General features: G+C 30.8%; 1 protein-coding gene across 1 annotated transcript; it reads left to right on the forward strand.

Moving 5' to 3' along the window:
• The first annotated feature begins 6,271 nt into the window (after positions 1-6,271).
• LOC109193112 (cysteine proteinase 3-like) lies at positions 6,272-11,094 on the forward strand. Its single transcript, XM_019343932.1, has 8 exons — positions 6,272-6,556; positions 6,652-6,773; positions 8,179-8,294; positions 8,830-8,903; positions 9,018-9,282; positions 9,387-9,518; positions 10,059-10,194; positions 10,798-11,094. The coding sequence occupies exons 1-8, from the start codon at positions 6,366-6,368 to the stop codon at positions 10,833-10,835; spliced, it is 1,074 nt and encodes a 357-aa protein (XP_019199477.1). The 5' UTR covers positions 6,272-6,365; the 3' UTR covers positions 10,836-11,094.
• The last annotated feature ends 2,435 nt before the right edge of the window (positions 11,095-13,529 follow it).

The following is a 13,529-nucleotide window of genomic DNA, read 5'->3' on the forward strand; positions in this document are numbered from 1 at the left end:
CTTTAAAAAAATGTAATTGGGTCCCTGAACAACACAAACTCATGCAATTAAATCTAAAATGATCTGTTTACCTGAAAGTATACTGACGCGACGGTTATTGATTTTTTTAAAAAAATAAATAAAATAACTAATAAAAAAAAAAAACTAGAACTGCCCGGCCGACTTCGTCTCCATGATCGGAGATGAAGACCATGGAGACCTTCGTCTCTAACCATGGAGACGGAGCCGGCCAGAGACGACTCGTTTCCGACAGTTAATGTTTTTTTAAAAAAAAATTTAATTAATTATTTTATTTAAAATTATTTTTAAAATCGGTAACTGTCACGTCGGCATACTTTCAAGTAAACATGTCATTTTGGATTTAATTGCATGAGTTTGTGTTGTTCAGGGACTCAATTACTTTTATTTTTTTTTTAGTTTAATGACCTAATTGTAATTTGGTGTGGAGTTAAGTGGACTATTTGATCATTATTCCATTTCTTAATAAATAGTAATATATATGGACTACTGGAGTAGGTTATAATTATTGTCAATTTTCTAAGGTTTTTATGTTTCCATTTAAAAAAAAAAAAAAAAGAAAGAAAAAGAAAAAAAATAATAATAAAGTCACCAGTGACATATCTAAATTCAATTGTGCTTATCTATCTACCATTTACTAGTCCTTCATTTATTTGTCTTTCTTTAATTTCTCCAGTGTCTGCTTGTTATCTTCCATTTTACATCGCTTTCAATTAACGTTAACATTCATCTTTCTAGCTGTCGTCTTGACTTACATTCCACTATATCTGCCATTAAAAAATCTTATTCGTCCTGTTTAGTAAATGACTGCTAGCGAATAACTGTTAACTGTTAGCTGATTGAGTTAATTAGAGGGTATAAATAATTGATAACATTAGCTGATGGTACGTAGAAAGGTGTTTGGTAAATTAACTGTCAGCTGATAGCTATTTGGTATTTTTTTTCTTTTTTCAAAAAGCTAATTGAAAAAGTTGTTTTGAGCAGCTTTTTAAATTTTAACATTTTAGAACTACAAATAGCTAATTAACCATACACTTATATTGATTTTTTAACAAAATCAAACAGCTAATAATGGTTAAATAAGCTAAAATTGACCTGTAGGCTAACTATTTTACCAAACAGGGCCATAATTTTTTCCTGTTGTATCCATGGTTGCAAAAATCCCGCCTAGGCACCGAGTAATCGGCGCCTAGGCGCTAGGCGCTCCTAGGCCGTGGCGATTTCTCCTCTAGGCTCCCGCCTAGGCGCCCGCCTAGCGCCTAATTCGGCCGCCTAGCGCCTAACACGGCCGATTACGTCGAGTTAACTCGTCAATTTTTGTCGAGTTAGTCGAGTTAACCCGGCCGACTCTACCTTGCTAATTTTTTTCATATATATATATATATATATATATATATATATATATATATATATATATATATATATATATATATATATATATATATATATATATGTATGTATGTATGTATGTATGTATGTATGTATGTATGTATGTATGTATGTATGTATGTATGTATGTATGTATGTATGTATGTATGTATGTATGTATGTATGTATAATATGACATATATGCACCTACACACGTGCACTGTTTTTCATTTTTTTAGTTAGCCGCCTAGGCGACCGCCTAGGCCGTCTAGGCGCTAGGCGCTACTCTACCGCCCGACTAGCGCCTAGCGCCTATTGCAACCATGGTTGTATCATGCTAATTTCTTTAGTTCATTTATGTACTCTTTTGTCTAAAAAAAATATTAAGAGTTTGTTTGGTTCATGAGTTTTCACACCAAGAATGAGAATCAAAATCATGCTAATTTCTTTAGTGTAATTTATGTACTCTTTTGTCTAAAAAAAATATTAAGAGTGTGTTTGGTTCATGAGAATCAAAATCATAGTTATTGTTTGGTTGACAATTTTTCTGAACACAACCATGAGTTTTTTTTTTTTTTTTTTGAATATTACTAACTCTATTACATTGTAGTATATGTTCATCTATACTTCCTCAACCTGTTGAAGCATAAAGAGTTAGCACCACCTATACTAAAGCTCAATCTCATGACCTCCAATATGAGAGAGTCACTACATGCCATCTGAGCACAAGGTGTTTGGCTCAACCATGAGATTTGATTACCCTTCAATTAAAAATCTCATTCTCTAATTAAAAACGAGTATCATTCCATCTTATTGATAATATGATTTTTAAGTTTGGTTTAGTGCTTTTAGATTTTTGTTTTAATTTTTTTGTTCATATTAGTGCTTTAGATGTCATTATATTAGGACTCATTGTCTTGATTTTTTATTTTTGTATTTTTAAAATCTTTATTCCATTATAGCATCATACATAACCAAACATCAATATTGGTAATCATTTCAATTTCATCCAACTACCAAACATGCAAATACTTTCACCAAAATTCATTACGATTACTAAGTATTTGATTTCCATTCCGATTCCGATTCCATTTGTGTACCAAACACACTAACTTTTTTTATACACAAATATAAAAAAGTACTGCGTATTTGGCTAAGTAATATATTTATATTTTTAATACACTATAAATTTAAGGACACGAGATATTTTGTATCGACTATTAAGTGTATAAGTAATAAAGATCGATGAGAAAATGTACAAATATGCCATTGAACTACTTGAATGATAGCAATTAAGCCATCGAACCCGAATAAGCTATAAATTCATCCATAAACTTAGAAAAAAAAAAGAGCAATTAATATTTTTAGCAAGTTAACAACAAGTTTGTACTAATTGAGATGTCATGTGTATTTTTATTTATTTATTTATTTATTTATTTATTTATTTATTATTATTATTATTATTATTATTATTATTATTATTATTATTATTATTATTATTATTATTATTATTATTATTATTATTATTATTATTATTATTATTATCCTATTGACCATTTGACCCTTAAAAAAACTAAACATTTGATTATTTTTTCTGAATTGACCAAGAGTCAAGATGAAATAGGAAAACCCTTGATGCTCAAACTGAATGATTTATGTTGTGTCTAGTTCAATTGTTAATTGACGACGTTTTTTGTGTCTAGTTCAAAAGTGAGTATTACTTTCACATCATCAATTTTGCAATTCATTTACTATTTTAACTACATTACTACAATTCTAATATAATTTCAAAAGTGGGTTCCATTTACATAAAATTACTCATTTTTACAAAGCAAAACAATAAATAAATAGAAAAAAGACAAAAGTTGCCATTTTGCAAGCTTGTAACACACGATGGAAATTAAAAAAAAAAAAATCAAAATTGTAATTTTTTTTTTACACATCATCTTGCAATTGAGATAATTGAAGGGATGCGGTAAGCCTTATCCCTCTTACATTTCCCATCTCATATTTCTCCTCTTGATGTGGCTCTCAAGCATTTGGGTGACCATGAATATGTTAACCAATCACTTATTAAAAAATGAAATTTAAACCAACCATATGTTGCCAAGCCAAGAAAAAATATAGGAAAAATAAATTAGAGGTATATAGCATTACTTTTTTGAATAATGGAGTAATAAAATGTTATTGCGGGTGTTTGGTAAATAGCTATTAGCTGATTGCGTTAATGGGTTTGACTAGCTAGTTGATAGTTGATAACTGACTAAATGCAAAATAACTTTCTCAAAAAGCTTATCAAAAAAGCTACTTTAAGGAGTTTTTTGAAACAATAAGCTATTGGCCCTGTTTGGTAAAATGGCTGTTAGCTGATAGCTGTTAGCAGTTAGCTGATTGTGTTAATTAGAGGGTATAAATAGTTGATAACATTAGCTGATTGTAGAAAAGTGTTTGGTAAATTAACTGTTAGCTGATAGCTGTTTGGTATAATTTCTTTTATCAAAAGGCTAATTGAAAAAGTTGCTTGGAGTAGCTTTTTGAATTTTAGCCTTTTGGAGTTATAAAAAGGTAGTTAACCAAACATTTATATTGATATTTTAACTAAATTAAACAATTAATAGTGGTCAAATAGGCCAAAATTGGCCTATACCAAATAGGGCCATTACAAAAAAATTAATTGATCAAACACTTATATTGATTGTTTAATCAAGTTAAATAGGTAATAGTAAAATAAGTCAAAATTGACTGTTAAGCTAACTATATTACCAAATAATGCCATTGTATTTATAGAAACTGACAATTTTTTAGAAAATAAATTCCAATATATGTCAAATGATCAAGATGAAGCCTTGATTTAACTCTTTTAGGAAGTTCTAAAAAAGCAAAAGTTCATAACGTCGTTAAAACATAATAAATGTGTCGGGTTGTCGCCCCAATTATTAAGTAGGTTCAATCATTATTTTATGGATTATTTAAAAATAGTTTTTTAATATAATAATGTACATTATTTGAAAATAAATTATTTGAGTACTGAATGAATATTATTTTATATATTATTAAATAATGTATATTTTATACATAAATAATGTATATACATATAGTACATTATAATAGAATCAGTAATATTTAAAAAATAATGTACATTTAATATATTAAAAATGTATATTCTATTGATGATTTAATGAAAAATTTGCCTACTAGCCGCGGTTAATTTTAATGTCATACTATGCAAATCTAGCTGAAAATTTAAAAATACGTAGCTGAAAGTTGAAATGCTATAAGTTAGAAGTTGAAAACTGAAGAACTATTAAACTAGCTGATTATACTTAAAAGTGTTTGACAAAATTAACTTTTTAATAAGCTGATAAATGTAAAAAGATTAAAAAATACATCTTTATAAAATTTAAATAGTCTTAACTTTAAATAAGTTTGTTTACATATTAAAATTTAATATTTTGAAATAAAACTATTTGCATAGTCATGATCTAGCATCTCATAATGAAGTAACAATATTGTTGTGAATCTCCTTCATCTAAATAGAGGTCTCACTTAAATTTTCGTTAATGGAGATATTACACCTTGAATCTTGAAGTTCATTAGGCGGTATGTAATATGGATGCTGCTCAAGCACATTAAACATCATGTCATCTTGCGAATTATTCTAAATATAATTATGTAGTGCAAATGTGGCTATAATAACATCAATCTTGGTCTCCACACTAAACTGTGACATTTTAACAAGTATCTTTCATCTCTTCTTCAATACTCCAAACAACCTCTATTTTTTTTAGCAATAAAACGACCTCTATTTCAATACAACTTCGAAGAGAATAATGTGCACGATTGAAACATATATATTAATATATATATTAGAAGTGTAGAGATTTATAGAATCTTACTCCGTATAAAATATTATAGAACTTATATGATTGTATAGAATGTTAGGGAGGATTTTAGAGATATAATCATAGTCATACCATCAATTAGATCTCCATCCTCAGTTGAGGAGGTGGAATAACCTCATGGGGCTCCTTTCAAAAAAAAAAGAAAATCTCAATGGGTCTCATTTTGTAACAATCCAAGTGATGGAGCCAAAAAAAAAAAATTAATTAGAAGAGATAAATGATGTCATTTATTTAAAATAAATTAAGATAAACATGGAAAAAAGTTTAGACTGTGTTTATAACTTTTTTTTTTTTGGTTTATTACTTATTACGGAGTAGTAGTTTAAAATAAACTATAAGGGGGCGTTTGGTTCAGGTTATATAAGATAACCAATGTTATATTTGCTTGGTAATATAAGATTCTCATGTTTGGTTCAAGTTATGTAACTTTCCCAGGAAATGTTAGATAACCTCCGCATTAAGTTTTTAGCTATTGGAAGGGAATGTGAGATACCCTCAAATTTCTTAGATAATCTCACATTCCCTTGTCTTATTACTAATGTTGTGCTTTGGACATTTTAATAAATTTATCTTATTACCGTTGTCTTATTTACATATCTTAGTTTTAAATTAAACACAGAAATCTAACATTGTCAACAATTTTACATTCGCTAAGGTAATCCTAACATTCCCTAAGATAATCTAATATTCTGTGAACCAAACGCACCCTAAGGTTCTAAATAAACTACACCAAACAGTGTCTTTAATGGGATAAAAAAGAAAAAAAATCCAACACGAAACGTGACAAAAAAAAAATAAAAGAAAAAAAAAAGAATAATCAAAATTTGTCAGGTCCTGAGTGGTGGTTGAAGATTCGTCATCGGCTGACCAAATCCCAGCCGTTAACTAGCGCATCCAGTGATTATCTACAATTGCACGGTACGTCATGCGCTGGGTCCCATCCTGGGAAAAAAATAAAATTTAAGCTTCCATCTACATAGATATCTCCAGCTGGGAGTATCTTCAGTCTTCTCTCACACCACTGACCCCGATCCGCTCTTTCCTCGCTCATTTTACTTTTCCAAGGAGAGGACAACAATGGCGCGTCTCTCAGTCTTCCTCTTCGTGATTTCGGCCGTGATCGCCTCTGTCGCCGGATCGAAGGCCTTCACTGATGATAATCCGATCAGGCAAGTCGTATCGGACGGCTTACATGAGCTGGAGAGCTCGATTCTCCAAGTCATCGGCTCCACTCGTCATGCTCACTGCTTCACTCGCTTCGCTCACAAGTTCGTTTTTGATCCTCTTCTTTTTACTTATATGTTTTCAACTTTTTGATATTTTTATTTTTATTTTTGAAAATTTACTCCATGTAACGATGCAGATACGGGAAGAGATATGAGAGTGCTGAGGAGATTAATCGGCGGTTTGGTGTGTTTAAGGAGAGTTTGAAGATGATTAGATCTCATAACAAGAAAGGACTTCCATACAAGCTTGGTCTTAATGGTATTTCCCCTTTTCTGCTCTAAATTCAAATATGAAGCTTGATTTTTTTTTTTTTTTTTGAATTTTGTTTGATATACTATGAAGTAAGTGGTTTATGCCTAGTTGAGGTGTACCTGTTCTATGTAGTCTGTATACGTATAGCCCTTCATATGTGAAAGTGGACTGAAATTGAGTTTATGGTTGTGTATTTAGTAATCGAGATCAAAGAAATGATCAATTTTGAAATGATACTTTTAATGAAAAAAGTTGGTTCTTCTTTGGTGCGAGGAGGCTTTGTTTGTTTCTTAATGTTAGTTTTGCTTTTCTAGGGAGATGGTGCTATCATATATTATCTCCACTTGCACAAAAGATATTCGGAGTCTTAAATATTACTCAATTCTTTTTTAAATATTTTTGGTGGGATGCAGAAAAGTTAAAATATTTTAGGTGGGATAGAAAGGTTAAGTATTTTAGATTTTTAGGCTGGATTCTTTTTTGCGGATTAGTATTTCATCCATCATAGCTTAGAGCATCCACACTTGTGGATAATATGGGAGATTTCAGAATGAATTCTTCTCAGTTGGAAGCAAAGCTAATGTAGGGGAGAATTAATTCAAGAAGAAATCATCTGCAAGGGTTGAAAATATTGTGAAAACCAAGAAAAAAGAAAAAAAAAAGGGATCTGACTTGCTGTGCGCGTTTGGCGCACAGCAAGTCCACAGCCACTGCACGCGCCCGGCTGCGCGTCAGGCGCCGCCTGACACTTCTGCTTTTTTATTATTTTTTTTGTTTTAGTTTTTCTGATTTTGATTTTTTTGTTTTTCTTTTTCTCCCTTTCTCACATTCTCTCTCCTAATCACTCTTACATTATCCCACAATTCTCCCCAACCATTGTGGATGCTCTTACAATGTTTGGTGTACCATACTGGTGCATGCTAAATAAACACGCAAATTGTTACAAATGCCATATAATTCAATTTGAATGGACACATGGTTCAATATAAATGAACAATGTTTATTTGCTATTTAGTTAGTTTTTATGTTCATTTGTCAACTCAAATGAGCATGAGGTTCATTCATGATGATGTGGATGATAATGTCTTCTGTCATGACATATACATGCACATGGCTCATATACTGACATGTGACCCTTTTGTCCTATAACTGGAAATTCATGTGTTTGCTGTTCTTTTACTAATTTGGCCATTTCATGAATCATGACTTGTAACAAACTTGCCTATCCTAGCTGACTAGAAGTTGGTTTCTTGGTTAAGAACTTCAAATTTTCAGGACTAACAATAGAAAATAGACAAACATAAAAGAGAGATAAAAAACAGAAAAATTGCATGTTATTAATTTGATTGCATTCCTAGTAATCTTAGCTTATGAGCTGATTTGATTGCTTTTCTGTTAATGTTTGTAACAGAGTTTGCTGACATGACATGGAATGAGTTCCAAAAGCATAGGCTGGGAGCTGCTCAAAACTGCTCTGCTACATTAAAGGGCAGTCTCAAGCGCTCAAATTCCAACGTCCCTGAGACTGTATTCTCACTCAATTCTTTTATTATTTCCTTAAGCCATTATCATGAAATCCATTAATTATTACAAAAAAGTAAATAATAAATTGTTGGAAAAAAAGTGGGGAGATAAATTTATCTAATTATGCATATTACTACATAGTGAAATTGAAACTCTAGTGCATGGTTAAAGAAATAACGAAAAATAAGAGAAAAGGAAACATGTAAAGAAGACGCTAAAGAAAACTTGTCTTCACTAACAGATAGGCTTCTTTGCTCATGTATCACAAAAACTTATGAATGAAAATTTGGCATGGTTCTTGTAACCTATATAATTATAAAATTTTCCATCATTTCCCAAAGAAACCTACTGGAAATCTGTTTCTTTGTACACCTGATTAGTCTGTATCTGTTGGGAAGCTTCGTGAGTTATAAAGGAAAAAGAGAAGTTTACTTGTGCAGAAAGATTCTGAGGAATTGATGCCTAACATGCGTTTTACTCTTTTGCCAATAGTGGTTCTTTGTTGACGGTTTCTTTCCTTGCTTTCTATATTCCTTAGAAAGACTGGAGGGAGGCTGGAATAGTTAGCGCTGTCAAGAATCAAGGCAGTTGTGGATCTTGTTGGACATTCAGGTGAAACTGAGTTAGGAATATAAACTATGGCTTGAAACTCTATTTTTTTTGGAATTGAAGTTGCATTGTTAATGGTGAAAACTCATGATATTAAACTTTCATGACATGTTACAGCACCACTGGAGCCCTAGAAGCAGCTTATGCCCAGGCATTTGGGAAGAACATTTCCCTCTCTGAGCAGCAGCTTGTGGATTGTGCTGGAGCTTTTAATAACTTTGGCTGCAATGGTGGGTTGCCATCACAAGCCTTTGAGTATATCAAATATAATGGTGGTCTTGACACTGAGGAAGCATATCCTTACACTGGGAAAAATGGTGTCTGTAAGTACTCTTCTGAAAATGTAGGCGTGCAAGTCTTTGACTCTGTTAACATCACCCTGGTAAGATAATATCCTTTTATTTGTTTTTGTTTTACTTATTTATTAGTTGGTACATCTTTTGTCCCATTGGTTTATATTCTATTTGCTATGGTAATATCTTGCAGGGTGCCGAAGATGACTTAAAATATGCAGTTGGGCTCATTAGACCAGTTAGTGTTGCATTCGAGGTGGTTAATGGTTTTAAATTATATGAGAGTGGAGTTTATTCCAGCGATTCTTGCGGGAGAGATCCCATGGTAAGTTTTTCTGTATTAGCAGTCTAGGAGTATGCGATTTCTTGTTGGCAATGATGGTAGTAGCTTTCTTTCTAATCATTCTTTTTGTTGCAATTAAGAGTTGTTAAAATGCCAATATATACCAGCAACTAATGTGCTGATTAGGAAGACAGCTCAATATTTTCTAGAAGAATGTTTCAACCTGATATGACTTGCTCATCAATGCTGGTAGTTGGTAGCTATAATGCCTTTAATTTATCTAAAATTACAACTGAAAAGGCGTTTGTGGTTCCTTCAACCTTAAGATGAAGCTCACGTATGATAGAAGTACGATTAAAAAAAAAAAAATAGTCCTAGGCACTCATCATGCATCTGATTAGCACGATTTAAGTGTTTAAGGCAATGCAGTTTGCAGGATTAGAAATTCTATTAGTAAAGCATCTTTATAAACGATCGCATAGACTGTTTTCCATCTCATAACATTAATAAGCATCAACAATTGTCACGGAACCTGTACACTGCAATATAGTGAAATTTCTTGACCTCTGTTCTTGTTGGCAGGATGTGAACCATGCCGTTCTTGCTGTGGGCTATGGAGTGGAAAATGGCATCCCCTATTGGCTCATCAAGAACTCATGGGGAGAAGACTGGGGTGACCATGGGTACTTCAAAATGGAGATGGGAAAGAACATGTGTGGTAAGTTTCTCAACTGACAACAGTAGTCCGCTATAAAACTTATCCAATAACCCATCCGTCTACCCCGAAAATTTCATTCGAAGCGAATTTAGATTACTAATGACGGATGGAGGTTGAGGGTAGAACATGTTCGGTGCCTCGCCCTTGTCTCCTTCGCCGTAGACTTGTTAAGACGGAATTGCACAAAGAAAATAGAGTGCTTGACCCAACAATTCTTCCACGACCCTTATTCTCAAACGAATGACCTCCTTTCACTTCACACCAATTCCATCTCGATGAAGGGAAATTACACTTTTTATCTCTAAGTTATAAAGTAATTGTAGGATTTGTCATTTTTCTAACAAAACATTAAGGATGAAATTTGCAACGTCAATTATAGCTTAGAGATGAGAAGTGAGCACGACCAAGGAGTAGAGATGAATATTACAATTACCTTATAACTTAGGGATGAAAAGTGCAATTTTTCCATTTCATTCTGTTTTGTCTATTTGATGTTTAGCGACTGTTGGTGTGATATAGCTGGACAAAATATATACATTCTTTGGTGCTTACAACCAACCAGACTCTCATTTCATTCAACTGATTCTGTTGCTTCGGTTGCAGGTGTTGCAACTTGTGCTTCATATCCTTCCGTTGCATGAGTGTTACTCTTGCTACTTGTCTAGCTCTCTCGGTGGCTTGAGATGGCAATCTATATCATCCCATAATAAGGAATCCAGGCTGTGGCTTATACGCAAAATTCAATCTTAGCTAGGTGTAATATAGTTGTTTCAAACTTGTGTGGAATATAAGACACAAAATGATCGAAATACTGGGTATTTGTCTCTGTGCATGCTATATGGACAATCTTTCTTGTAAATTTAATTTCTCAGCAAGTTGTTGAAAGAACTTATTTATATTGTCGGAGTACTATGGTTTTGCTTGGTAGTAGGAAGGAGATTTGTTCCTTTATATGTACAGCGGACATAGGAATTACCTTTGGTGCGAATGTGCGGACTAGTTAAAAATGTCTAAGTCAAAATCAATGATGGTAAACGTAAACAAAATAGCGGTATCATAATAGTAAAGAGTTAATTCCACCGGGGTCCCTTGTCTTTGGTGGTAATTTCAAATTTAGTCTCAGACTATTGTTTTTGTCATTTTACATTTTAGACTATTGTTTTTTAGACCCTTTTAGTCTTTTTCATGATTTTTTCTATTTTTAGTAAGGGTATTTTTGTATCTTCATATTTTTATTTTGTTATTTTTTTTTGTTTCAATCAGTTTAATTGGTTTAGAACATTAGGTAACTTCTGATATTTAATAACTATATTTTCAATCAATTTTTAGTAAAGTTCTAAACCAATTAAACTGGTTGAAATCGGAAAAATAACAAAAAAAAAAAAAATATGAAGAGACAAAAATGCTCTTATTAAAAATAGAAAAAATCATGAGAAGGACTAAAAGTGTCCAAAAAATGATAGTTTGAGATGTAAAATGGCAAAAACGATAGTCTGGGACTAAATTTGAAATTGTCACCAAAGACAAGGGACCTCCGATTGAATTAACTCTAATAGTAAATGAATAAAAAATTTAGGGTGTGTTTGGTTCATGTAGTTAGACATAAACAATGAGAATGAAAGTTATATATATTGCTAGTTTTTTTACGCGCATTGCGCGATTGGGATAATGCCCAATGTTTTTCTTAAATAAGTATTTTAAAGTATATCAAGGCAAGATTATATTGGAATTGTTCATGCATAGATAATTGAATGTTGAATTTGCGTATTTAAATTGGTAATTCTAAGTTTACAAATGCAAGATAATATAGTCAAGATTGATTATAATTGTCAATAAAATAATTGTATGGGTATAGTTGAAACCAAATACGTGACATAAGGGAGAGCAAATAAAAATTAAAGCATAAAATATTAAATATATACTAATATTGTTTGAGGAGATTCTGGTAGTACTATTTGTAGTTAGAGTTCTATTAAGACTTTAATATTAGAATTAGATTAATGTTGTAGTTATAATTCTATATTTAGACTTTAATATTAGAATTAGACTAACGGTGAATTAACGGTACTTAATGGAACCAAGTGGTTTGTAGTCCATTGGTATCGGATTGCTCCCCTATGTGGGAGGTCTAGGTTTTGAGCCTTAGTGTAGGCGTAGTTTGTATGGGTATCCCCCTTTCTTTGTAATAATAATAAAAAAAAAAAACGGTACTTAATGGAAAAAATTAACGGATCGGATAATCATATAATTAAGGATAAATTATGAAATCTCAAGGAAAAATTAAAATCTTAACAATTTGAACTATTCATTTGATTTAATAATTTGACGGTTATTTTTTCTACCTAATGTTTATAATTAAATAAATATTTGAAAGTATATCAATGCAAGATTATATATGAGTAGTTCAACATAAGTGATTTAATGTCTAATTTGTTTATTTAAATATGTAATTCATAGTATATGAATACAATGTAATATAGAAGATTCATTATAATTGTTACTAATTTTTTTTTTTTTTTTAGATAGTAACCAAATATTTTTGTTGCAAAGGATTCTAATATATTTAATGAATGCACATATATACAAGATCAATGAATTAATCAACAATACCAATCCTTTAGGTGTTTTGCTCAGTGTTCATTTAGTTCAACCGTTATTGTTGAATAAATTATTATGGATAAAGAAATTTCTAATTTAAGGAATTTATATGTAGTAAAAATTTAAAATTTTTAATTATAATGCAACCCAAAGATATTTGACGATTGGTAAATATGATGTAACCCAAAGATCAAAATGCTAAAGAAAGTGTTTTGGTTAATCAACGGTTTGAAGCAACAATTTGTTCAAAACCACTGAAAATACAAACATTGCAATTTATAATATTTTCACTTAGCGTTTTTTAGAATGATTTCCCCAAAACACATCTATATTTTAAAAAAAAATTATTATTAAAACAATTTATTATTATTATTATTATTATTGTTATTATTATTGTTATTATTGTTATTATTATTGTTATTATTGTTGTTATTGTTATTATTGTTGTTATTGTTGTTATTGTTGTTATTGTTGTTATTGTTGTTATTGTTATTATTGTTGTTATTGTTGTTATTGTTGTTATTGTTATTATTGTTATTATTGTTATTATTATTATTATTATTATTATTATTATTATTATTATTATTATTATTATTATTATTATTATTATTATTATTATTATTATTATTATTATTATTATTATTATTATTATTATTATACCCTTAGGTCATTTTAAATGTTAATTTAAACAGCTAATTTTTTCAAATATCTTTTTACCAACCATTGATATAATTTGC

The sequence above is a fragment of the Ipomoea nil genome, unplaced genomic scaffold (assembly GCF_001879475.1).
Source record: "Ipomoea nil cultivar Tokyo-kokei standard unplaced genomic scaffold, Asagao_1.1 scaffold1834, whole genome shotgun sequence".
Lineage (NCBI taxonomy): Eukaryota > Viridiplantae > Streptophyta > Magnoliopsida > Solanales > Convolvulaceae > Ipomoea > Ipomoea nil.